Raw genomic sequence first — 25,450 nt, 5'->3', positions numbered from 1 at the left:
GGAAGTGAGTAACATCTAATACAGACTTAAGAGGGTGAGAAGAGCAGATAAGGTTTTTACTTTATTCCCCCTCCACTCTCAAAAGATTGGAAAACATGCTATTAGAAAGTTAAGATTTCTCTGGGGGGGAGGGGGAAGATTTATACTGATAGAGAGGATCAAGGAATATGGACATCCTTATAGAGATGGCCTTTTGAATGAACTTTTGCTGTTTAACTTGAAACCAAAACAGGTGAAGTAGAAGATGAGGGGACCTGAAATATTTCTCCTCTGGAAGTGTGTGAGATGTATCTGGAGGAGAACTTGCATATATATATAACTGACTTGCAGCAGAAATACAACCTCTGTTTATGCTTTTATTAATATGGACTTTGCATAAGTTATAGTCCCAGCATAATATGCTAGGGAGTTAAGCAGTCGGAGCTGGATGGGTTTTCTAATGCAAACTGGACTGAAAATGAAGCAGCTATTGAATATATGCACATATATGCTTTGAAAAGTTGTGTTCCTTTATCCAGATGTTTGTTGTTTTAAGGTAAGGCAATGAATGCTTATTTACCTTAATATATACATCCAGAAAAAAAAAATCAAAAACAAAAACAAAGAGGAAATTTCCCAAATAATTGTACAGATTTTGTTATTACTCTGCAAATTTAGATAGATTTGTAACTACCATAGAATCTCCCTAAGGAAAACTTCCACATCTGCTGGACTGCTAGTTGCTAGAGAAATTAATGGTAGTATATCAAAACAGTAGCAAAAGCACTTTGCTACTACTTTGAGCGTAGTCCTGAAAGGTGTAAATGACAGAATGCATATATCACATATATGTACATATACATATATACCACAGAATTCTGAATATTTAGTTTTTCCTGGCTAAGTGATTTGAATACTTCAGAAAAATAAAAAACCATACATATTTTTTATTAATAAAATTTCATCTCGTAACTCAGTTTATATGAGGTCCACATCTGGAATTTCTTCTTACTGCTCACAAGACTGAAACAAAATCTGGTTGAGATTCATGTCAGTTTATGGGTGAATGGGGTGGAAGGTATTCTCAGGCTTGGCAGAAGCATCCTTTGCACTTAATGGTGAAAAAAAAAGAAGGTAATAGACATTAACAGAAAGTGCTGTTAAGTGAAGCTGAATAACTGAAGGGTCAAAGGAAATAACAGGATGTAAAGAAATGAAGAGATTAGTATGAGGAAGAAAGATTTAATAATAATTTACAAAGGATCTTGCTATTTCTTCTCTTTAAGTGATTCCTAATTTTAAATTGTGCAGTATTTATTCTCTAGCACCCTAGTTCATTTGATCCACACAACCTTGATTCCAGGTTACTGTGCAGTGATGGAGAAGACTTCTTCAGCATGCTGATTGCATTGTGTGTGGCAAATAACACAGGGTTTATATTATGGCTTTAGCTTTGCCATATTTTTCACATTTAGTGAAATACAAGTTTAGCTAAAACAGTACTCTTTATATACCTTTCACTTTTCCAGATAAACCAGCATCTGACTTGCTTTCCTTGTGACCTTAAGTATTTGTGACCTCAACTGCCAGTTCAGGACATAATTCTTATTAATTTCAAGTAGTTTATTTAACATGAAATATTCTGAAAACTTTTGTCCTAACAATAACAAAGTAATGAACAAAACTTAATGGGATCATTCACTTTTTTTTTTTTTTTGGTCTTCTTTCCTTTGTTTAAAATGAGGACAGTTTTGCTTTGCAACATGCTAGTGTTTTGTTGTTGTTGTTGATGGTTTTTTTCCTTCCCTGACATGAGCTCATTATTAGCATACATATTATGCAGTATTTCAATTTTAATAAATGTGGGTCCACACAGAGGGTGATGAGGTACACGGAAAGAGCATTCTCTGTTCTGCATTCTGGTCAAGTCAGGGATTCTATGGGAAATGTAATCATGTAATTAATTGATTTTTTATAACTTATATGTACCATAAGGATGAAAAGTTTGTGTGGGAAATAGTTAATATGAATACTTCAAACTATGAGTTAGTGAAAATAACATGTTCTATGGTGCTGACATCTGCCCTTCTATTTTTCTTCCATCATGGCATTCCTTCCTATGGTGTTTATTGGTCACTTTATTGTATGATATACATACACAGGAAGATACGATACCAGAAATACAGTTTAATTAGAGTACAGCTGTAGGATCTTAAGTCTGTCTAGCTTGTAGATGGGAGTAACGTGTTACTCTCTTTTTATAAGCATGTAAAAAAATCCTGTTTAGTTCTACATATGAACTTTCCTGTTCACTCTTCTGTGAGCTTTTCTGATGGCGTTTCTCTCACCTTTCCCTCATAAGAGAGCTAAGTGCTAGGGAAATAAAAATGTTCTTGATGTATCAAAACTTAGAAGCATGAGCTTCCTAGCCTTCTCAGCAATATTGTCTCCTAAAACTAACTTCCATTTAACTTGGAAATAGTCAGATGTTGCAAACACTGCCAGAAGTTCCTATTTCATCTGGTTTTCACTTTACCAGTTCCATGTCTTAATCTGTTAACAGTGGAGAATCAAAGGGAAAAGTGTTTCTGTCAAAAATGAGAAGTTCTAAGCTTTTTGTGTTGTCTTATAACATGTGATATGGATTTAATTCTAAATACAAGAGGTATTCATTAGTTGTACATAAAAAATTTGTTCTTTTGATGGTTTTTCAGTTGGTGGGAATAAATGAAAAGTTGGTAAATGACACTTCCTTGTTTGAAACAACATTTTGATAGTGTAACAGTTGCTAAACATTGCTTTGTATTATCAGTGAAAGAAAATGCACGTTTGCCATCCAATAGAAAGATGTATAGCCGCAGTTAGCAGGATGGTGTGAGAAGGGATGGGAATACAAGAAAACAGGGGAAGCTTTCAGTGGAGGGTAATTTAAAACTTCAAGAAATTGTGACAAAATTAAAAATAATGGTCTTATGGCTTACTACAAGCAATTATTCCAAACTTTCTTAATAAATAAATCTTATGCAACATGTTCTTTATGTTAAACTACATTTTGATTAAGAAATAGTACTGATAACTTAAAAAAAAAAAAAAGTTCTTACTACAGCTCTTTAAGTTGTGTATATTTATGGTAAAATATATTTTTTTAAAACCTTTTTAACAGCTTGTCCTGGGACATATGCATCTGAAGTGTCAGTGTGTCTAGATGATAATCCATCACATTACAAAATAACCTTGTCTGGTATTATGAAGTCACCAAAAATAAATTTTGATCCCCCCTTTTTAATGCTGATGCCAGTTCCTCTGGATGTGAAAACTGAAAGAGCCATCAATATTATTCCACAAGATTACTTAAGGTAAAAATGTCAAAATAAGTCTATTATAAAACTCCTGAATAATGCTTGTTTTCTTTTCTCTCCTGAAAAATTGAATTATTTTTTCTTTGTGAAGGCTAGTATTAATGCTATGCTTAGCAGCAGAAAGAATCTGCGTATTTTAGAGAAAATTCATGTATTTAATATTGCTCTACATCCTGCAAACCTGTGTGTTCTGTTCTCAAAATGTTACTGCTTTGCAAGGCATCTATCTTCTGATATGTTTACTCTTCCACGTGTTTTTAAAATTATTTGTAATAGCACAAGAAATAAGAAACGAGCCCCACCAGGATTTCCTCTTATCTTTAGCCAGTTTGTTGTTTTATTTTCTCTACTCCAAAGGTTATAAAGCACTGTTTTTAAATTCAGCTGGTGTTTGGATAATTGATGGAGTGGGTGGGGTTCTTTTCACCCCCCACCCTGACCATTGTTCTTATTTACTTCCTAAGCAACATTTTACTATCAAAAAAAAAAAAAAAAGCACAAATATTTTAAGTATGTTATTTAATGGAATAAATAACTCATAACTTTTTCATTATTCTGTGGATCACCCACTTCATCTTGTTAGTTGAATGCAAAAGAGAGCATTTTCAAGATCTTCATCATATGTAACATAACCCAGTACCACATCTATTCCAATCTGATAGAAATCTTAGTCTTTTAGAATAGTTCTTTCCGGATACTCTTATGTCTGGAAAGTGTTTGAAAATAAGCTTCTCTGGTCTCTGAGATTCAACTTTTCTTTCTGTACTTCAACAGCAAGATTATGCATTTGTTAAACTTATACAGATACCGTTCCAATACTTGAATAACTGGAAGAAAACTTTTTCAGTTGCAAAAAAATAATTAAAGTCACTTTATCTTCAAATTATTAACATCTAATCTTGTTTGAGTTGTAGCAGTTTATGAAGAGGCATGTAGTGAACTCAGTGATTGCATCTGAAAGGATTCAGTATTGTCTTGGACTGACTGGCATTGTCATTTTGGACTAGAACCATAAATTACATAACCAGGGAAATAATACATATATTGACAAATTTCCACTTAATACTACTATTGTACAACTTGTCTGAACGCTAAAGTGCCTTGAAGTGCTATAATGCAGTTTGATCAATATTAATGAAAGATTTAGGTTTAGGAAACCTCTGAGAAAGCATGAGTAAGGAAGTAAGTAACAGTTAAGTCTTTGGTAGCAGAGTGAATAGAAATTGTTCATTATTTGGATTTTGAGCTTTTGTGGCTGATTACAAAAATGTTGAGAAATGTTTGTATAAAACAAACTAGCATTTAAATGCTAAGGGAATTTTAACTCTTCAGTTAGTTTCAGTTGGCATGTACTTCAAAACTGAAGTTATTCCTCTGTATTTAAAAAAGCAGCTTCATAAATGTGTGAATCTGTGAATTAACTTTTTTTTTTTTTTTGTCAAACTGTGAGCACAATTATCAATACTATTTATTTTTAATGCAGGTCATCACGAATTCAAGTTGAACTTCCCGAACTTGAACTTGACGATGGTGACAAGATTTGCCCTTTTTCTGTACGGTTTCCAGAAGGACAAGATATAATTCTTTCATCAAATGGCACAAATATGAAACTAAATTGTCATATCAGCTTCAGATCATCTAAGCCAATTTCATCTTTAGGGACCATATTCTTCACTGATGAAGAAGAAAACAGGTAATATGTGTAATATAAATTCATCTGGGGACATGGTCCAAACTATCAAAGAAAGATGTGAGACACAGGACTTGTAATGAGAACTGGTTAGATGAAGGAATACAATAATAATTCTGGAAAAAAATAAGAATGACATTTAGAAATATGTTCCTTTTTTCAACTAGTTCATAATTCCAAAACACAAAATTCAGATCTGGTCTCTAAGGTAACATTTATCTATATGGTAACTCGTATTGTCTGCCCCTAGTAAATAGAAGCAGATCTGTTATTATTGTTCTACATAAATATAAACATTTTTCAGGATTTGTCTATTTAGTTCATCTTTTCCCTTGGTGTGATGAATAGGTGTATGCATGAGCAGTAAAAGATAGATACTGTTGTGATTAAAAGCTATCCCTAGTTGCTATTTTCACTCAAGCAACTATTTTGAGGATTAAATATCTCACTCTAAAGTTTAGACCATGATTTTTCCTAAGCATAAAACTAAATTATTTCAATGCAAGTGTTGTGGACATTTTAGTTACTGTTGCTCACATTCAACTATTAAAAAAATAAATACATTTTTCTGCATAGATCATCAGCCACAAATCTCTTCATTTTTACTCATTTTAATTATTTGTAAGATTTAATCATTGTGTAGGATACAACTCATAAATGTGTGCTAAAGCTTGTATTAATTATGAGAAAAGGTAATTTAGGCATATGATGAGATCTGAAATATAGCTGCTGATCAGGCACAATATTTGGTTTTAATAAGTTTTTTTTGCACTAGCAGCTTCTCAAATCTTGCTATAGAAGAATAAAACTTACTGCTGTGCAATATTTTTTTTTCTATATTTGCCATTAAAATGAAATAAAGAATACCATCCTCAATTTAAGGGCAAACTTAGTCTTTCTGAGAAAAATATACCAATTAAAGTTATAAAAGTAATGTTAAAAGGCATCCATGCTTATGAAGGTGAAAAAAAATCATGCTTGGGAATGGCAAATCATCTTAAAAATGTTGCTGTGTTTTAAAATAAAGTAGGTAGCTGGTTTTTTTTTTTTTTTTTTTTAAACATTACTAACAACACTGGTTTTCCAATGTGTATATGATTTCCTGTCAGTGAGTTGCATAGGCTGTACAAGCAGATGATATAAAATATGAACACAAATGGATGAAATAACATACCATCCAAATCAAAGGGATTCTGTGTGTGCTATTAGTCATCATGATAATATTATTCATATTGGCTTTTGGAAGAAATTATTTTTTATCATAAGTGGAAAAAAATCTTTCCTTCAATTGGAGAAGTCAACGTAAGATTTTCTAATCCAGAACAGATAGTTATTATTCTAATAAAATCTATAATGTGCCCAGGCGTCAGTTTCTTTACTACTGTTAATAATTTCACTGTTCATTGATATTACACTCCATAATAACTCGTAGTTGCAATTTTTGTTATCTGCACATCTGCCCTCATTCTTTTTCCTGCTCCAAGGTCATGGGAGATGTATGGAATGTGTTTAAACCTCAAATCTGACTGAAACAATTATATAAGCATTTGAGCAGTTTGTTTCAAACTGTTTGACTAATGAATTTAAACTGCTTTGTTAATTTAAGACAGGATTTGGGGGCCTTCTCAACCTTTAATAATGGAATAATAAAATCAAGACATAACCCGTATAAAAGGAAACTGATCTTAAATAGGTTCCTGGTTTCTTTAATAGGCCATGAAACCTCACAGCATCAGTGAGAACATACTAACTTTGCAAGTATATTCCCTTTATATTTCCATTTTAAAAGCAACAAAATTATATTTTAAAATTATTAGAACTGAAACCTTAAACTTTGGTATTTTATGTTCGGTGTTCTAGGGTGGAAAAAAATATGAGTTAAATTTTAATTCCTATCTTGGTAATATTTAGTCTATTTTTAACTATTTGAATTGAAACCAAGTTATGCTCTGTAATATTTTGTTTTTATATAAATCCAGGCCTAAAATATCAGTAGGATTGATTTGCATATTATGATTGTGCAAATCATAATTTTCCTGTAAATCAAGAGTGAGCACTGGGTAGAAGATGGATATTGTTGAATTTGCCTACTTTACAGAAAACAAGGCAATCATGTTTTAAAGAAAAATAACTTTATATGTATCTGTAAGAGAAAAATAAGGAGATATATATTTGTCCTTTAGCAAGTAATTTACTGTGTCCATGGATTACATTAAATGGATCATAAGTAAGTTCATTAATATTAATTTAATGACTACCTTGGATGAGAATTTGCAGTTAATTTCTAATACTACTTTTAATCTCTGTTCTCTCTTTGTGCTTCTTTGACTCCAAAACAGATTAAATGACATTACATTGCACAGGGCTGATATGAATAAAGAAGTTAAAGGTAGCAAAATCCAAGAATGTATTGGCCAAGTATTTAAAAAATGGGAAAGCTATTCAGTTATAAAACTTATTTCCTTCGACTTGAAAAACTAAATAATAATAAAAAAACAACAGTGTGGTGATTTAACACCTGTGCAAAGCTAAGCACAGCCATGCCATGCTCTCACTCCCCATCCTCAAAATGACAGGGAGAATATAAGATGGAAAAAATACTTGTGAGTTGAGATAAGGGCAGGGAGATAAGGGTACTCAACTATTGCCATCATGAGCAAAACAGACTCAGCATAATGTGATTTATTGCCCACTAATAACAGACCAGATCACTGTGAACCACCTTTCCACCATTTACCCTCCTCTATGTCCTCCTCCTCCCTCCCCCACCCCTCTGCCCCACGCAGTGCAGAAAAATGGGGAATGGGGGTTGTGGTCAGTCTCCAATGCTTCATCTCCGCTACTCCTTCATGGTAACTCCCTGCCCCTGCTCCAAACACAGCAGCTCTTCAGGAACTGCTCCCGCATAGCTCCGTCCCACGGGGTCCATCCATCCATCCCCCAGGAGCAAACTGCTCCAGCACAGGTCCCCCACGGGTGGGCGGCAGCTCCCCCCAGACCCCCTGCTCCTGCGGGGGCTCTCCATGGGCCGCAGCCGCCTCCAGGCCACATCCACCTGCTCCACGGGGGCTCCTCCACCCATGGGGGGGCTGCAGCATGATCTACCCCATGTGGGACCCATGGGCTGCAGGGGGACAGCCTGCTCTACCAGGGGCCTCTCCACAGGCCACAGGGGAACTGCTGCTGCCTGCCTGGAGCACCTCCTGTCCTCCTGCTGCATTCACATGGGGGGCTGCAGGGCTGGTTCCCTCACATGTTCTCACTATTCTCTCCCAGCTGCTGTAGCAAAGCTTCTTCCCCCCCCCTCCCCCCTTCTTTAATCTACTGTCCCAGAGGCACAAACAGCTCTGGTCAGTGGCTGGTCCCTTTTAGATCCGTCTGGAGCTGGCTCTTATCCTTACTTGGGGCAGCTGCTGGGTTCTTTCCTGCTTTTTCCAAAGCTTTCCTACATAAGCCCAATACAATGAGAATGTTGTGTTTTTATATTTGTCCTCCAATTGTGATTACATCTTTTAATTTGCTAAGCAAATAAATAGTTCAGCAGGAAAGAAATTTCTCTGCCATCCTGATTTGAAATGACATTTAAGTAAAAAAGATAAGTAGGAAACAACATGTACATTATGTGTCATATAAACCAAAGAAATGGTGCTCTGGACAGCAAAATACCCCAAAATACCTATGTGGTGGATAGATGAAGTGCTGTGATCATTGGTGACACAAATGTTGTCTGTGACTTCTGTGTTCTACACTTCTCAGTTTTCTTTCCTTTCACTGTGGATCTGGGGAAACTCATGCTATTTCTTATTTCGTTTTGGTTGGAAGCTCAGGAAAACAAGATATCAGTGATCTTAGCATTTGATAATAACATAATGAAGCAGACACGATTGGTATTAAGATAGCTATTAAGAGTTCCAGTTGTTTTGGTAGTCCATGAGATCTCAGTGTCTCATGGAAGGAAATGTTATGTTGCCTTCTTGTGCTGGGAAATGTGCCTAAACTTTACCAAGTTAGCAGTCTCCTTAATACGCTCATACATACCTACTGCAATTTTAATTTATTTTTTCTTCAGAGACGGAGTTAATTTATTTCACGAAAATATTTTCTAAATCTGGAACTTTCAGTTTGAGGACACATCCATGCTCTATAATAAATTTTATTGTGGAATATACTGTCACCATTTCAGCATTTGCAGCCTCATCCATGTACTCTCTTACTGAACCAGGAGGGAGAAAATAAAGTGGTCTGGATATCTTTTATATCTGTCTTTTCTTCTTGTTTTGAAATATTTTTGATTGCCATAACTAAATAGAAAAATATCACCTTTGTATTTTGTTTTGAACAGATTCTCCCTTCAGGTTGCTGCAACAGCAGAGAATTGCCTTCTTACTTTATACCCGTATTTGGCATTTCACCTCTCTGATCAACAAGTTACTTTGATAAGCAGTAAGTAGTCTGCATTTTAACTCTTCCGATTATATTATGCCTAGTAGTATTAGGAAAAGATAAATTGATAATAAGGTGTTTTGGCCTTCAAAGAATGACACAAGAAATAAAGTTATTAAATTATTGGATTGATTTTTTGATAGTGTAATTTAACAGAATTGTGACCTCGGGATAGCTACAGTAAATAGGAGTATTGGGTTTTGTGTTTTTAAGCTATTAAAAAAATGTTTCATGTTATACTTGTGAATAATCCTGTATTTTATTCTTTGTTTACCTATGCATAACAAAATGAAAGTGTAGTTGTAGCGTGTATGTATTAGCTTATCTAATCATTATCTGTAGTATTAGTTTATCTAATCATTATCTGTAGTATAATCAGTGGAAATATAATATATGTTAGCATATGTTATATAACTTTTTAGAGAATTTTGGTTGGTGCTGTAGTGGTCAGTATTTCCTAAGGCTGTGCACTGCCATGTCTCCTATGCCAGTAGTAGTTATGCTAGTATTTCTGGTTTATTACCAGAGTTTCCTTTTGCCAGATCTTCTAGATCACTATAACACCAACAGCAATCAAAGTTGTCAAAAGAAATAATATTTATTGTTCAGACCTTAACTGTGCTGATTACACAGAATGACACTGTATATGTTTTTGAAACATCACATTGTGTAAAGGCCAATTATTCATCCAGCACATCCTTTTAGTTTCACTTTGTGATTTTTTTGAGCTTTTAATTAGACCTCATTTAATGGATAAATTTAAAAGTCAGAGTTTCTAAATTGTTGCATGAATCATGAAGAAACTCCTAAGAAGACAACACTTTTTTTTTTTTTTTTTTTTGCTACTTCCTAAGTAGCTCACTCCAAACACTCCTTTAGTTGACAAGATCTTTTTCTTCAGTTTTTATATTATTCTTCCTTCATGAGCTTTTTCTATTCACTGACCAGTTTCAGCACTCTCCTTCACAGTTCTACATCAGGAGAGTTGAACTGTAACTAGAAATATGAATTTGGATAATGTAAGTTAAAGGTAGATTTTTTTAAATGCAAAGAGGCATATGTGAGTTTCATAATTTCTGTATATGTCCTGACAAAACTGATGGGTCGCTAAAGCATACTTTTGAGCCTAGTTTGTAACTTATGGGGTGTTGAGTCTGAAAGAGTTTGATAACTCTATACCAAGACTTGCTACTTAAAGAGCTGTGATCAAAAATCCCTTAAGAATATTTGTTTCATGACTTAGAATTCTTGAATTAGCACTGCTTTGATAGGCGATTTTTGTCCTGTACAAGATACAGTTAATGGAAAGAAGATGTAGGTAATTTTTTTTTGTCCCCAATGTAATGACCAGAATGGTATTTTCATAATGAGTCAAGTAAGAGCTGTTACTCGATTTAATTTGATTTAATTGGAATAAGTAAAAGTATAAAAGCAGATATCTGTTTATAAACCATTAGAGCGCTGACGATGAAGGTATGTTTTACTGAACTGCAGTTTGTAATCTTGCTCTATAGACAGTAAAGTCTACAGTAGTGGAGAAGTTATTCTGCATCCACATTATACTCCACCATCACTTCCCCATAGTACTTCCTCAAGTTCCTTTGGTGCAATCACTGAATCAACCTATGAATATTCCCAGTCAGGTATAATATATCTGTTTACTTTAAACACTTTAAGCTCTTGCAAGTATTTTTTGGCTTACTACTTTAAAAAGATGTGTTTCACGTTTGTACCTTTTGCTTAAAACGCTTGTGTGTGTGTAATCGAGGAATACTGGAGAGGCTGTTCTTTCCAGTGACACCATGGGAAACCTGGCCTAAAGTATTTTAGCAGAAAAGACACTCCTGTCTTTTGGCAGTTTAAGTGGAAGGGAAATCAACCAAACTACCTAAAAACAAACAGTCAAACAAAGAATATAATGGCCCCATTTGCAATAAAATGTCTGTGGAGGAACTGGCAGAAAAGTAACTACTGAACAGACCTAAGGGGATTAGTTGCTAAGAAGGGCATTGTTTCTGTAGTCATAAACTAACTAACCATAGAGAAGTCAGGCTAGATTTCAACATGTTTACTGTATTTATGAAGTACTGTATAAAAACAACTATTGTCAGTGGGACTCAGTTAAAGTGCTGCTGTATGGGAATTAAGCCTAATAGATCTTCTGTAAGGTTCCATGTGACTTATATCTGAGGCTGTTGACATCTCTCTTCTTTCAGCTGCTGGTTTTCTTACTTATGAACAGCTAAAGTTACTGCTGCTGTTTCATTACTGTTAGAATTCCACATTTGCAGATCTGCAGATGTTTGTGTGATCATTCTCTATGATATTAACACGACAATGAGTTTAGTTAAACGGACTAAACAATAGGTCTTTAACAACATGGTTCAATTTCAGTGGAATGATGTAAAACAATTTCAAAAGAACAACTCAGTTTCAGATCTAAAAAGGCAATAACCTCTGGCAAAGGTGGCGGTGACAAGATAAGAAAGTAGCCTCGTCAGCCAGCCAAACTGCATCTTATTAAGGACAAGAGTCTCCTCTTTTGCTTGTGTTGCACTATATTATTTTTTTCACTCCTTAAATACTAATAAATAATTATATAAATAATATATATAATATATATATATATAAATAATAAGTAATTTCTTATCAAATCAAATAACTGTGCAAGGCATTAAATACTTCTATTTTTGCATCATTTAATGAAACAATAAACCTGAATAGTTGATTGATAAGATGCAGATAAAACTACAAATATTGTTTCCATATCTGAAGATGTATCTTGTCTAAGCTATTTGTCCTATGAAAAGAGTTGTATTGTTATATTTTATGCAACACTGCTGCTGTAAAAAAAAACCTAGTAGTAGTAAGAATATGTAATTTAAGTTTTGAGCAGGTCAAGGCCTAGTAAGAGTGAAAAGTCCAAAGACTTACTTAAGGGAAGTAACTTACTTCCCTTACTTAAGGGAATAGGCTTACTTACGCTGATACAACACCTGATAAATTGTTTGAACACAACTCAGTTATTGAGGCATGCTATGTGATTGGGGTGAGGAATTATTGTTGTCTAGCTGGTAAAGCAATAGCTACTGGAACTGCACGAAAGGCTGTTTGTTTGTTTGTTTGTTTGTTTGTTTGTTTTAAGATTACTGTTTATGATTTTGTAAACCTTGTCTTTTTTTTTTTTTTTTTTCTGTCTGGATAAAAAATTTCACTTTAAGTGAAACTAGATTCTAGAAATAGAATTTATTCTGTTCCAAAGACATGTGTGTCCCCTTCTGTGTCATTCAGAGTTCGACACTACCCTTGAAAGTGAAAGTGATGAACAGACCAGTGAAGAGAGTAAAGCTGATAGCCCAAGTGATGGGAGAGAAAATAAATCTGAATTATCATTTTTTCCTGACGAGGACAAAGAACAGTACACCTTCTTTCAGAAAGCTCTAACTGCTGTTCAGAATTGGTTCACTCTCTTTGGCTGGTCTAAGGGACCAAATCCTATTTCAATACCATATTCACTAAGACGGTAATTCATATTTTCTTTGAACTAACTTGTGTCTGCCTAATAAAATGTTAATATATATAGTAAGATGATTTGGATATGAACAGAGGAACATAGAGACACTCTAATGCATAGTTTTATATTAAAATCATAGCATCTATGCACTGTTTATATGAAAATGTCATTTTGGTTATTTTTCATTTTCTAAAATATAGTTCCAGATAATGTGCTCTGATATATTACAATGCAGTGATATATCATATCTGCATATATAAATATACAGTTAAAACTAGATATCACTCTTTTAACTGAAATCTACTTTTCTCCCAAAATGAGCACAGGTATATCAATTGTCCCTCCTTTCATGGCATAAATAAGTTTTAGACAATATGTCTTTTTCCCCACGTAATCTGAAGATCAAGAGACAGATGGGGAAGCAAATTTAATAATCAGAAGTCTTGCAAACACCCTGGAAATATATCGGTTTTGGGGGCATCACTTAGTTGATTTTGTCTAGTTTGGTACTAAATAATGAAGAAGCCAATCTCCTGGGACACATATAGGCATTTATCAATATGATAGAAATCAAAGTTATAGTTGGCAGAAAGCTATGATAAATATAGATTTATTTATGAAGCAGTTGATATATACTTATTAAACATTCAATTCTTATAAAAATTTTACATTATTATAAAAATTCTGTAGAAAGAGAAAGGTGCTATACTTTTCAGCCTTCTTTCCTGATGTTTATGCTTCTTGTTTTATTAAATTTATCATTGTCAGTGATTCAGCGATACAATAATTAAATCTTAGCTTGTTTTGTTTGTTTAAGAATAATATTGTAAGCCTTTTCTCTCTTAGCGATGTCTGTAAAGCCCAGAGGAGTTCTTCTCGAGAAAATGTTTTTAAACAAAACCTTGGCAAAGATACTAAGACTGTTTATGGCATGCTATTCCACCTGAGCGGACAGTTGTTACCTGGCTTTACACTGAGCTGGTCACTGCCCCTTGATCCTGTTGAACAAATTTTACAGCTCCATTGGCAGCATTCTATGTTCCTTGATTTCCTTAAGTAAGTACATGTGTGGTAAAATCTTTCTTTCTTCCCCCCCCCCCCCCCCTTTTAATTAATGTAGTTCAAAATTCCAACTAAATGGTAGGCTAAGGGCCTTTTTTATAGTGCATGTTTTGTGATATAAATTAAAATTTATAATAGAAAAGTCTTATTTTTTTTTACTAAGGTATTCTCTGCAGCTTCCACTAATTGAGGTGTCCTTTGGTAGGGTTATATGCAAAGCAGGGATTCCACAGGAACTCTCTTCCCACTGTTATGAAAGAAAACAACTATTGACCTCATCTCTTAGACTGAGTAGAAGTTGGATCGGGTTTTTTATGAATGATTTTAGCATTCCACTGATGCTTGTTGCTCTGTAATCATTGGTTTTAGCAATACATTTTGTAAACTTAGTAATATATTTGTCTTTCATATTAACAATATGCCAAGAAATGGAAGCACTAATCCTGCTGCTGAACAGATTTATCTACTACCAATCTTCACTGACAGTCTTATTTTGTAACGTAAAATGGAACAACTGTCAAAGAGGGCGCAAATCAAAAAAGGTTAATAAACTCTTTTTTTATCCTTGTCTGTTGCTGTGAAACAGAAGACAATTAACTTCAGAGAAATTCTAATGTCACAAGTTCCTTACAGAACACTAGAAGACCTGAAACAGCATCTCTGTGTCTTTTCAGCATCCTTGTTAGTGTTCGAGAGGCTGTCCTTCCATTTAAGAACTATTTACTTACTGTTCTAAATACAAGCTTTTCATTTGAAAATAATGGACCATAATGTAGTTGTATCTGAACTCATAATGAGATCAATGCACACTGTTTCTTATGTAACAGAAAGATCAGTAGTTGCAATGATATACCAGCAGACACAACAAGCATTTTTCCCATGCTTCAGGTCTGAAAGCAGAATAATGCTCAAAGTAGCATCATAAACAAGCATCTCTTCTATGATATCTATCAACAGAACTATACAAAAGAGTGCTAAATTACAACTTTTTGAAACTTCACGTAAACAGGAAACCATGCTGTTTACCTACTGTTATCTCAAACACATCTGTCTGTTCTGTTCTAGAATTGTACTTTCAATAATTCTATCTTCCTGGGAACACTGAGTCACCTCATTAGATCCCATAAGCTTACTCAATGCACTGAATCAAAAGGCCTGATGGAAGACTGTAAAAAGAGCTGCGCACAGCTTGTTAAATTTAAATATCTTAAAAAAAAAAAAAAAAAAAAAAAAAGCTAAAAAGCTGTCTCAATCTTCACAATGATACCAGTGTGACACTGCTATCTATAGCAGAGCAACCAAGTGAACAGACAGTAAAAAAATTTGGCCTTAATGTTGTAAACACTCTCAAACAGGGAAGGGGAAACAAAGGTATTATCTGGATCCAAAACAACATCAGACCTTTATCTGAAACATTCAGTCATGTCATTAATTTTAAAAGTAATTCAGAATATCACTCTTCCTTTCATCATTGATATATCATAGTAGATATTCTGGAGGAACCATTGCGGCAACTGTAGAACAGTATCTTTGGCTTTCTTTAGTAAGGAGAACAATGCTTACAGATTCCTGTTTTCACAGTTTCAACATCCATTCTGATACTAAATAAAAAAAATTGATGGATACATCCCACAACATTGAATCTTAAAGGCTGGAGTCATTAGGCAATGGACTGCTAAGAATGTCTTGGCATCATATTATTAATGCCACCCTGTTGATTATTCTTCTGAAGGAATGTCACATCTATTCAGAGAACAAGGCATGGAGAATGTTGAAATATGAATGGTCCTCTAAGTAGATTTAAGAGTTTTTCTTGTTTAAGGCTATTTAATAGCCAAATTTTAATAAAAGCCTTCAATCTTACTGAATTTTGTACATTAACTAACTGACGTACTCAGAGCAGAACTGGAGCAATAGCCAATTAGTCAAGGCTGAGTTGAGCACCTCTCTATGCAGATACATCAATGGCTGATGACTGATTTGATCTGATGTTTGGAAATGAAGACATAATCAATAACAGTCGTAGCAAAACTATATAGGTTGAGAGCCAGTTCTAGCTGGACTCCTGTGCTTGTATATATAGATGATTATATAATGATTATATAGATGATAATAGATGATTAAATTTGTGCTCAGTATATGCTTAGCATTATCCTGTTAGTTTCTGCCTGTTCTAGTTTGTGTGAGTCCTATCAGATTTTGTCATTGTTTGTGCTTTATGGATAGTATTCTTCTACCCGTGCATTTTAGGATTACCTAGGATGCTTTCATTTCTTCACAGCTTGTTATTTAAGAGTGCTTTTAGATCCCAGTGAAAAAAATGTCTGACATTTGGACTGCTGGCACAACTGTATAATAATACAGTGCACAAATGTAATGACGGTAGGACATACAGAGTCAGCCTAGAGATGAGTAATTCATGTCATCTGCTATCCCTACGTGTTCATTGTGATTTGCAGAAAGTGCAGCATTCCCTCCTGTAAAGCCCAGGAGAGCAATCAGGGAATAGAAACATATACTCTTCAGCTTTCTTCCCCCTAACTACTACTTTCTGGTCAGCATGGTTGAAATAAAGTGTGATTCATCTTTCAGGTTTTTCAGCTACTGAATGAGGAGGATGTCATTGACTGTTCTAAGCAACATTCCTTGGTATTTTACCATTACAGTTAAGGAAATGTTTGGATATTTTACAGTACAAGAAGAATTAACTCATTTGTTGCAAGCTGTGTGTGTTGAGGAGCTACCTCTTAATAATGTGAAAATGCTGATCTTTGAGAACTGGCATCATTTTAAATATCTACTTTATCCATATTATATATTATTTTAAATATCCACTTTATCCTTATATTACCCTATTATGAGGAAGGATTCTTTGTAAGATAGTGTTCTTTGGTAACAAAAGCTGGCAAATTATGAGAACATTCAGTTAGATAGAACCCATGTTGACTATGATCATAGCATATCCCAAGTTCAAAGGAACCCACAAGGATCATTGAGTCCAACTGCATTGAGTCCAACATTAAAAAGATAAATGATGCATAGCTTCCTTCTTTTATCATTTGTAAAGATTTGAAGTTTTAAAGGGATTTCAGAGAACAGAGCTTGTGATTTAATTGAAAATGGGAATTTCAGACATGGTGAATTTAGAATCAGACTACTATTTGATGCTATTTTGGGTTCTTGATTAAAATATTTCTGTTTTTAAAAACATGCTGGATATTTTTATGAAATATGAAATTTTATCTGAGACGATAATGTCATTATGTAAAATATGGAAACAAACATGTACTCCTACCAGCACAATTCTGTGGGATGAGAAATAAACTGTCATGCATCTAATTTCAATCTGTGATGTATGACTTTTAATACACAAAACAAATTGAATTTGAACTGCATGGTACAAGAAAAGTATGTTTATTTCATTTGAATGAGGGACTAGTTGAATAACAAGAAATGCTCATGTGATTATTTTTCATATTAGCTGTGTTAAAACACAGAGAGCAATGTAAGTCTAGATACATTAGAAGAGTTTTTCTGACATAAAAGTCAGGAAACTTGTGATGAGAAAAATAAATTTAATAATTCTTCAGTACTTCCCTCTCCAAAGTTTAAACTGTATCATTTGAAGCAAAGGATAGTTTTTCTTCAACTGAAAGGTAGCTCTATTTTTTTTAGTATCGGGCCATTGTGATTGCCTTTTTTTACATATGTTACTTTTTTCTATTGTGTTTATTAGTCACCTGACAGCAGATGATAGGTCGGTTTGACAATTAATGAAGTTTTGAAATACCTTTGCTTATGCCCACAAGACTTCCAGTATTAGATCTACAGACAAGATATAAGCATCATTAAGTTTTAATTCTACTAATGTTATGTAACAGTGGTTCTTTGGCTTTAACATGTGTATTATATGCTTTGAGGTTTTGTGCTGCAATTAGTTCTTTATGGAGGAGCAGTTCTCATAAAGAAACCACCCTGACAATAAAAAGAGTTACCTTGCCACCCCATTACCTTTTCCTTTTTTATGATCTTAGAAGACAAGGAGCATGTCTTCCTCATGTTATGCCAGAATTCCTGCTTGAACCTGGTGATTATAAGAGGTGGATTGAAGTGCAAACTCGGTTGAAGGTAGTTTTTTGTTTCTTTATTTGTTTATTTTTTAAACGAAGACCACATGTTTAGTGTTAATCCTTCAAGGTCTAATACAAATTCTCTGTGGACCTTGAGTAGTCCTACTGTGGTGACTCTTTGGATTCTATAAATCAAAGCAGACACATAAGGTTAAACAGAACTTTAAGCTGCTGCATTTACACCCTTCCCCAGGTTTTCTCTTCCATTCCTTCTAATAGCTCTGATACCTGTTATTAATTCTGAACGCTTTTTTTTTTTTCCCAGGATGGAATTAATTTTACTGCTTCCCATTCATTTTATATATGTATATATATATATGTATGTATGTATATATATGTATGTATATATATATGTATATATATATGTAAAACACAATATAATTTTGATTCTCTGTCCTGATTGCTGTTTTAAATACCCGTTGGTTCTGTACTGAGCTTCTTATTCTTGAGATGGTGTTGAATTATGAATGATTCCAGTGCTGGTCATTATTACACTATAGAAGACATCTCACTCATTTATGCCTTTGATTTATTGTTGTCCTCTTGTGAATTTTCTGTCCAAACTGTTGAAGTTAACTGCTATTAACATTGAAAATAACTGCTATCTTTCCTTTACTTGGAGGCCCGCATGACTGAGTTGAAAAAAGGAGATGGGAAAAACTCAGATGTGTTTAGCAACAAACATCTATTCATTCTGGAGGACAGCGTATTTGAGACAATTAGCAAACGAGCTTGGACAGATGTGCTACTGCAAGTATACAAGGTAAATTGTAGACACATTTGCTACTTATATTCTGAAGAACTAATGACAAAAAAATGTTTTGAAAAACTGTTTTGTTTACTCAAGTTATTTTTTGAAACAGATCTTTTAAAACTAAATATTTCTCAAATATTTTATTCTTCTGTAACAGCCTATCTGGTATTAGTTTAAATAAGAACACTTCAGTTGTCTTAGTTCTGAAACTAGCACTGAGCTAATGTGTTTCAGTTAGGAAATACTGTCAGAGAAAACTGCATTTTACAGGATTAAATGTTATAGAATTTTCTATTACAAAAAGAAAACTATGCCATACTTTTTTGTAATCCTGCTTAGAAGCCTTTTCCACTGGAAATACTTAGTTGACTAGGCATATGCAGCCATTGTGTTATCTTATATTAGACTGGAATTTTTAAATAGATTTTTAAATAGCATTTTTGTAATATTGTCTAAGTAATTTTGTAATTTTGTCTAAGACATGAACTTGGTCAATATGGACCTCTGAAATTGTATTTAATTTTATTTTTGCTGATGTTAGATAAATATTTTGGATATTTGAGTTTTCCATAGTATTCCTGGTGTGCTCACAGATGATCAGTAATGTTTGTACATTTGAAAATAAGTATTTTCACATTTCTATGCAAAGGGACAGAAAATAAATGAAACATATAAATATTACATGTATATGGGCTCTTCAGAAAAGAAATGGGTATATTAGAGTGACTCCCATGAAGGGTTCCAAAGATGATAAAGTTTTGTGCATCTCTGATACAAGGAGAGTCTGAGAGAGCTGGGACGGTCCAGCCTGGAGGTGAGAAAGGTCCAGGGGGGATCTCATCACTGTCTGCAAATATCTGCAGAGAGAGCGTAATGAAGGCAGAGACAGACTGCCTTCATTATGCGAGAACTAGTGCATTAAGGGAAGTTTTGCAGTGCAGTAATTGAAGTTCATGGAGTAGGGTGGTTCCCAGTAGATCTGTCATCTCTCTGACCATTGGTGTATACAGAACATGACAGAGGACATTGTTGCTGGGGATATGAAAGTAGTTCAGGTTTAGATAAGCTTAAACTTTTTGTGAAGTCATGTTCTTTGTCATTCTAGTTTCCTTTTTCCTGCATGAGAAATGTTTCAGTTACTCATTCATTATTCACTCATCTTTCTGTCACATGACGGTACATTTTTACAGACTTGTAACATCATATTTGTCTTCTCTGTCCTTCTAATGTCTTAGAAATTGTACTTCTCTGCTTTACTTTTTAGCCATACCACATAAGGCCAAAGCTTACATGGTATTCAATTCGACATAGTAAAGAAAAAACAGAAATCTTAACATTACTTTATATTGAATCTAGTCACTTGACATTCAATGACCTGTTCTCTCTTTCATACCTTTATGTTCAACCCATTTTTGACAAGGACGGCCGTGACTGTTGCTGAACAGGGTTTTTAAATTATTTTATTCATTTTGTAAAGACAGCATCTGAACAATAAAGAAAAACAGGATATGAACTGTCAAGACAGCAAGATTATTTCATATAAAAATATTTATTGAGACTAGTTTTTAAATATTCTGAAGTTAAAAAAAAAAAATGATTCATAACAGGATTTTCATTAAAATGAAAATAGAGACAAGTTTTTTTGTGACTATGACAGCTTGATTTCAAGAAAGATAAGATGAAACAGAATCCTTTCTTACACAAACAGCAGATAACAATTTAAAGAAAATGTTAAAAGAATTCATTTATTCACCAGGGATGTTTCGTTACCCAATTTTATTTTGGAAATAAAATGCTTAGAAGTGCTTGATAGTATTCTCTATCAGCCAGAATGTCATCCATACTGCTTTCAGGTCCATACCTGATACATTATGGTTCACTTTCCTGTTATGAAAACTTCAGTTGCTGCAGAAGTTCCAGGTGAAAAAGCATATACATAACTCCAGCTTATCAAGTTTGTTCTGAAAAAAAAAAAAAAAGGTAGAGTCTGTAAGGAATAAAAGGGGAACTTCATAAATCATAATGGTATACTTCAAGCTTTCTTTTTGAGAAAGGCCTAAAATATTGCTGGTATTCTAAAAATCTTGAAACTCTAGGATAATGGAAATATATGTACTGATAATAAAAGCAGTATTTTACCTTATGAGTCAAGGCAGATTTTCAAGAAACACGATTTATCTTTAGATTTATTGAGCATGTAGTAATGAGGATCCTTTTTATAGTTACAAGTTATAGCATTTCCTAACTTTATCTCGGAAAAATTTTGTAGATACAGTGTACTATATGCTAATGCCCTGTTCCCTCAACAGGATCTAAATAGTAATGTAGATATGGACATCTTGAATTAGGATGGATTTGAATTTTCTTGGTAAAAGACAGTAAAAGAATGTTTGATGGGTAAACAACATTGCATATTTTCTCCTAAACGTAGTTGCCATTACTTTTTCCTGTTTTCATTCTTTTGATAGAATGTCAGGTTATTCTGAAGAAGGAACATTGCAATAAATTAACCTGCAAGGACGATGCCTTTTGAGAAATGCATGAAACCACGTTTATTTACTTGCTTTTTTGTTGTTGTTGCTTTCTTCAGATTTCTATCTGAGGATGATGATGTAAAAAGTTTGAGATTTCTTTTTGTCTTAAGATATTCCTATGCATCTCAATAAAGCATCAAGGTCAGAAATCAAAATAGTTCTAAAGAAATTAAGTTAGTTCAGCTATGTCTGCATGTAACTAGATTATGCTGAGCTGAAATGCTTCAAGGTGATTCCATTTTCTTTTTACTGTAGTTCAACATGGATGCTACAATTTGGTCTCATGCATGTTAATAGTTAACTAGGTTTTATATATTACCGTGTCATAAAACGTCTTCTTCAGAAAAAGTTGAAAGCAATGGTGGGTGTCCTTTATGTTTTCTGTTAAGAAGGAAATCCAAATATAGATGTGGGAGCTGTTAAGTCACATGGCTGTAACTGTGTCATACTTAATGCAAGAGGGTTCATCTCCATCTGCAGCAAATGGAGGGATGAAAAAGTTCTAACACCTTGCTTCAAGAAATTGATGCTTTCTCTAACGTATCTTTTACAAGCTGCAGTAGTCAGAAACTAGTAGGAAGAGAAACAAAATAATAATAATAAAAAGGGTGCAAGCTGTTACAGTTCAGAGTAACTGAAAGAAAACCATGGAGCTGATGCAGTGTAGTTAGCATTTATGCAAAACGGACAGGATTCTTGATGCTTTTAGTCACTGGTCAAAGGGTTCAGACCTGACTGATGAAGTTGGTTGGGACCAAAACAGTTGTATTCCTTCTCTTTCTGAAAACCAAGTTCTTTGTTCCTCCTTCAAATATCTTTTTCTACACCATTTCAATTTGAAAAAAAAAAGTTATTGAGTACTGTATAGATTTTTTAATTTTAACTTTATATTTTTTTATATTCTATATACATCTATAAATATGTATATAATTTCTTATATTTTTAATGTGGGATTGTGTAAGACTTAATCGGTAAGCTCTGAGTACAAAGAATTTTACTGTAGACACTGTAACATGGTTTATTTTTCAGGAGGAACAGTCAGCGTAATCTGCATCTAAAGGCACAACTGTGCCATGAAATAACTTAAAGATTTTTTGTTGTATAGATTGTACTGCAGATCATTTTAGCAGTTCAGTAATTAGAAGTTTGTTTTTTGTTTGTTTGTTTTTTAAATGTACACAGTGATACACGATCCAGTGATGTCATCCAGTTCATCAAAACTGGGGAAAAATATGGAAACAAAGTATTTGTATTTTTTTTAAGGAAGTAAAAGATTTCCCCCAAACCTCTGCAACTTTGTTCTTTGTTACACAGTTATGCTTATGTGTAATCTCTAAAATACTTACTAAACTAGAAAACTGTTTGTTTGTGAAGTGTTACTTTTTAATATTCAACTTGAAATTGTTCTTTTTATAGTTTGTTTTTAAAAACATGGTTTCTAATTTCAGGTGTTTGTTCTTCCTCGTGTTTCTTTGCGCAAGACCACCGATCCGTTCAATTTGGAAAATGTGCTGAACATGCCAAGAATAAAATCAGAACCTTTATCCAGTAACATATATTCTCCGTATGAACGAATCATCCTTACTTGGTTAAATAAACATTATGAGAAGAATCGAAAAATTGTGTGGAAAGATGGTCAAAAAGGTGATTTTTTTTCCCCACTATACTCTCACTTCTATATTCCTTTTGTAGAAATAATATGATTCATAGAGATATCGTGACAACTTGCCACTGAAAGTTTTTTTTGGGGGGGGGATTGCCTACCCATGCATATTTCCATTTCTTGTGTTTCTGGGTTACATGATGAATGTCTTTTGACTAACACTGTTCAGGATCTACCTCCTGTTGTTCTTTGTGTTCTTATCATTTCTAACTAAGCATAAAGGGTGACCTGTGCTGAATTTTCCCAGTTTCTCCTTTCCATTAATGACTGCAGGAAGGAGGTGCTAATAGTACTCACTTTCTCTTAATTTTCCTGCCTGCAGGCATATGTAGTTGTTAGTATTTGTGCTTATAGTGATGTGTTTGAAGGCTAGGTTTGTCAGAATTTTTAGAATAACTTTCATATTGACTTAACTATAATGCCATATAGGAATGTGATGCAGACCATTTTTTAACTCTTGCCCTACTTGCAAGGTCAGTTTGACTCCTCATGATGGCTTGAGTAAGATTAGACAAAATGAACTGTTCAGTTAAAGACTGACCTAACCAGTTCTGTTATTCACATCTGGTAAAACTGATCTGCCACTGTTCAACCAGTAGCAACTATTATTATTATTTCCTGGTAAGATTTCTCCCTTCTGATTCTTGACCTTAACCTCATGCTATTTTTCATCATTAATTTGAATGGGTAGTTAAAACTAAGAAGAGGCAGTATGATGATGATCAATGAAGAACTCCAAAAAAACGGCTAATAAGCCACATATGGAAAAGATTGTCTAGTGTCATTGTGCCATGAGTAATTTCTGACCTGTGTGAATTATGGATAATCTATTTGCGTATAATTTTCTGGAAGTCTCATTTGGGCATATTACCTAACTTGAATATATTTTGAATATCCCATCGCGTTTCTTGTTTTATCTATATAGAAGTATACTGGATATTCTAAAATGTGTTGAATAATTCTGCTGATAAGATGAAAGGTCAGTCTATACATTGTGCATTCAACAGAAACAGATTTTTACCTTTCAACTCATAGTTTGGTTCTGATTTTATGATTGACATAGGGAGCTTGCCTAGCTAAGGTAACACGCCCTGTAGTACGTAAGTACATGTATATTTGCAATGTAACATTTTCTTATTATCTGTGTCTAGTGTCAGCTTTAGTGAAGCTGTCTTAAAGTAAGGAGCACTCTTCTCCTTTTACTGCAAGTTGCTGTATTGTGTAATCTGAGTTCCATGTGTGTGGATGACAATTTGCAGAAAGAATGGCTAGCTACCTGGCCGGTTTTATGGTTCACCATAAATGGTGTAAGGATACATTCCTCAACCCCACTGTGTGTTGTCTTTATTGTAAACTTTAATAACACCTATATTTCCTTTGCACTACGTCCTGAGATGCCTAGACAGCTACTCTACTTACAGCTAAACAAGACTCTTTACAGTGTTTGTACATTGGTATTTATTTTTTCTTGGGTAAATAAGCTTTTGGATTATTTTTCTAGTAGTGCTTCTTCTATAGTGCATGCCAAATATGTAGATTTAGTATGGTATGGCTGTGGATTTAGTAATACAACTTCAGACATTTTGTGAGGGGAAACCAAATTTCGGTCTATGAAGATTAATAAAGATCCTGTTAATACATTGTAAATATCAAATGGTGAATTTTATTGAGAATGGTATTTCACTTTTTTATTTTTTTATGATTAAATAAGGTGATGCAGGGGCTATAGTATTCATTCTGAAGCCAACATAGAAGCCAGGTATACTGTAATGAATTGTTGTGATTTATTCCATTTTAAGTCACAGCAGTTTATAAGTGAAATAGTGTTCTGTGATTTAAAAAAATGTGTTGAAAGTGACACATTGATTTAGTGGCTTTTATTATCATTCAGTGACTTAAAAACTGCTTCTCTTTACACCTGAAAATTTTCTGTTTAAAAGCAACAAAATGGATACTGATATAAGGAAACACTATTTTTATGTGCTGCATAAAAAAATGTCAATTTAAGAGATTATTTGGGAGAAGAATCAGTGGAAATAAAACATAACAGCATAGATAATGAAAGATGATGAGAAAATTTTAACAGGAACAGAAAGGTAAATGTTCATGCCTTGGGGTAAAAAGCCTTCTGTAACAGATGGGAATAAATGAGACAAATCAGCAGTGTATCTGTTTTCCTGTCATTGTCCCATGTGGTTTTTGTTGAACTTTTCTGCTTAGAATTATGAACTGACTGGTATTAAATTGATCTGTGCCTGAGATTTCAGGAGTTCTTAGAAGAATAACTATTAGCTTGCAAGAGCAAAGGTTGTATCTTGCCTG

General features: G+C 33.9%; 1 protein-coding gene across 4 annotated transcripts in view; it reads left to right on the top strand.

Moving 5' to 3' along the window:
• Positions 1–25,450, top strand: part of CFAP47 (cilia and flagella associated protein 47) — a 300,169-nt gene that overhangs the window by 48,781 nt on the left and 225,938 nt on the right. For 3 of the 4 annotated variants that reach the window (XR_005262638.2, XR_011804865.1, XM_038173027.2), the window contains exons 25-33: positions 3,143–3,335; positions 4,822–5,031; positions 9,371–9,471; positions 10,986–11,114; positions 12,763–12,994; positions 13,832–14,041; positions 18,082–18,175; positions 18,800–18,940; positions 22,914–23,109. Coding sequence is in view for 2 of the 4 variants with exons in the window: in XM_038173027.2 (XP_038028955.2) it covers positions 3,143–3,335; positions 4,822–5,031; positions 9,371–9,471; positions 10,986–11,114; positions 12,763–12,994; positions 13,832–14,041; positions 18,082–18,175; positions 18,800–18,940; positions 22,914–23,109 (1,506 nt within the window). In the remaining 2 variants the exon portion in view is untranslated. The remainder of the gene's footprint in view (positions 1–3,142; positions 3,336–4,821; positions 5,032–9,370; positions 9,472–10,985; positions 11,115–12,762; positions 12,995–13,831; positions 14,042–18,081; positions 18,176–18,799; positions 18,941–22,913; positions 23,110–25,450) is intronic. The other variant, XM_038173028.2, reaches the window with a different exon arrangement.

The sequence above is a fragment of the Anas platyrhynchos genome, chromosome 1 (genome assembly GCF_047663525.1).
Source record: "Anas platyrhynchos isolate ZD024472 breed Pekin duck chromosome 1, IASCAAS_PekinDuck_T2T, whole genome shotgun sequence".
NCBI lineage: Eukaryota > Metazoa > Chordata > Aves > Anseriformes > Anatidae > Anas > Anas platyrhynchos.
This window is presented reverse-complemented; position numbering and strand designations above follow the sequence as displayed.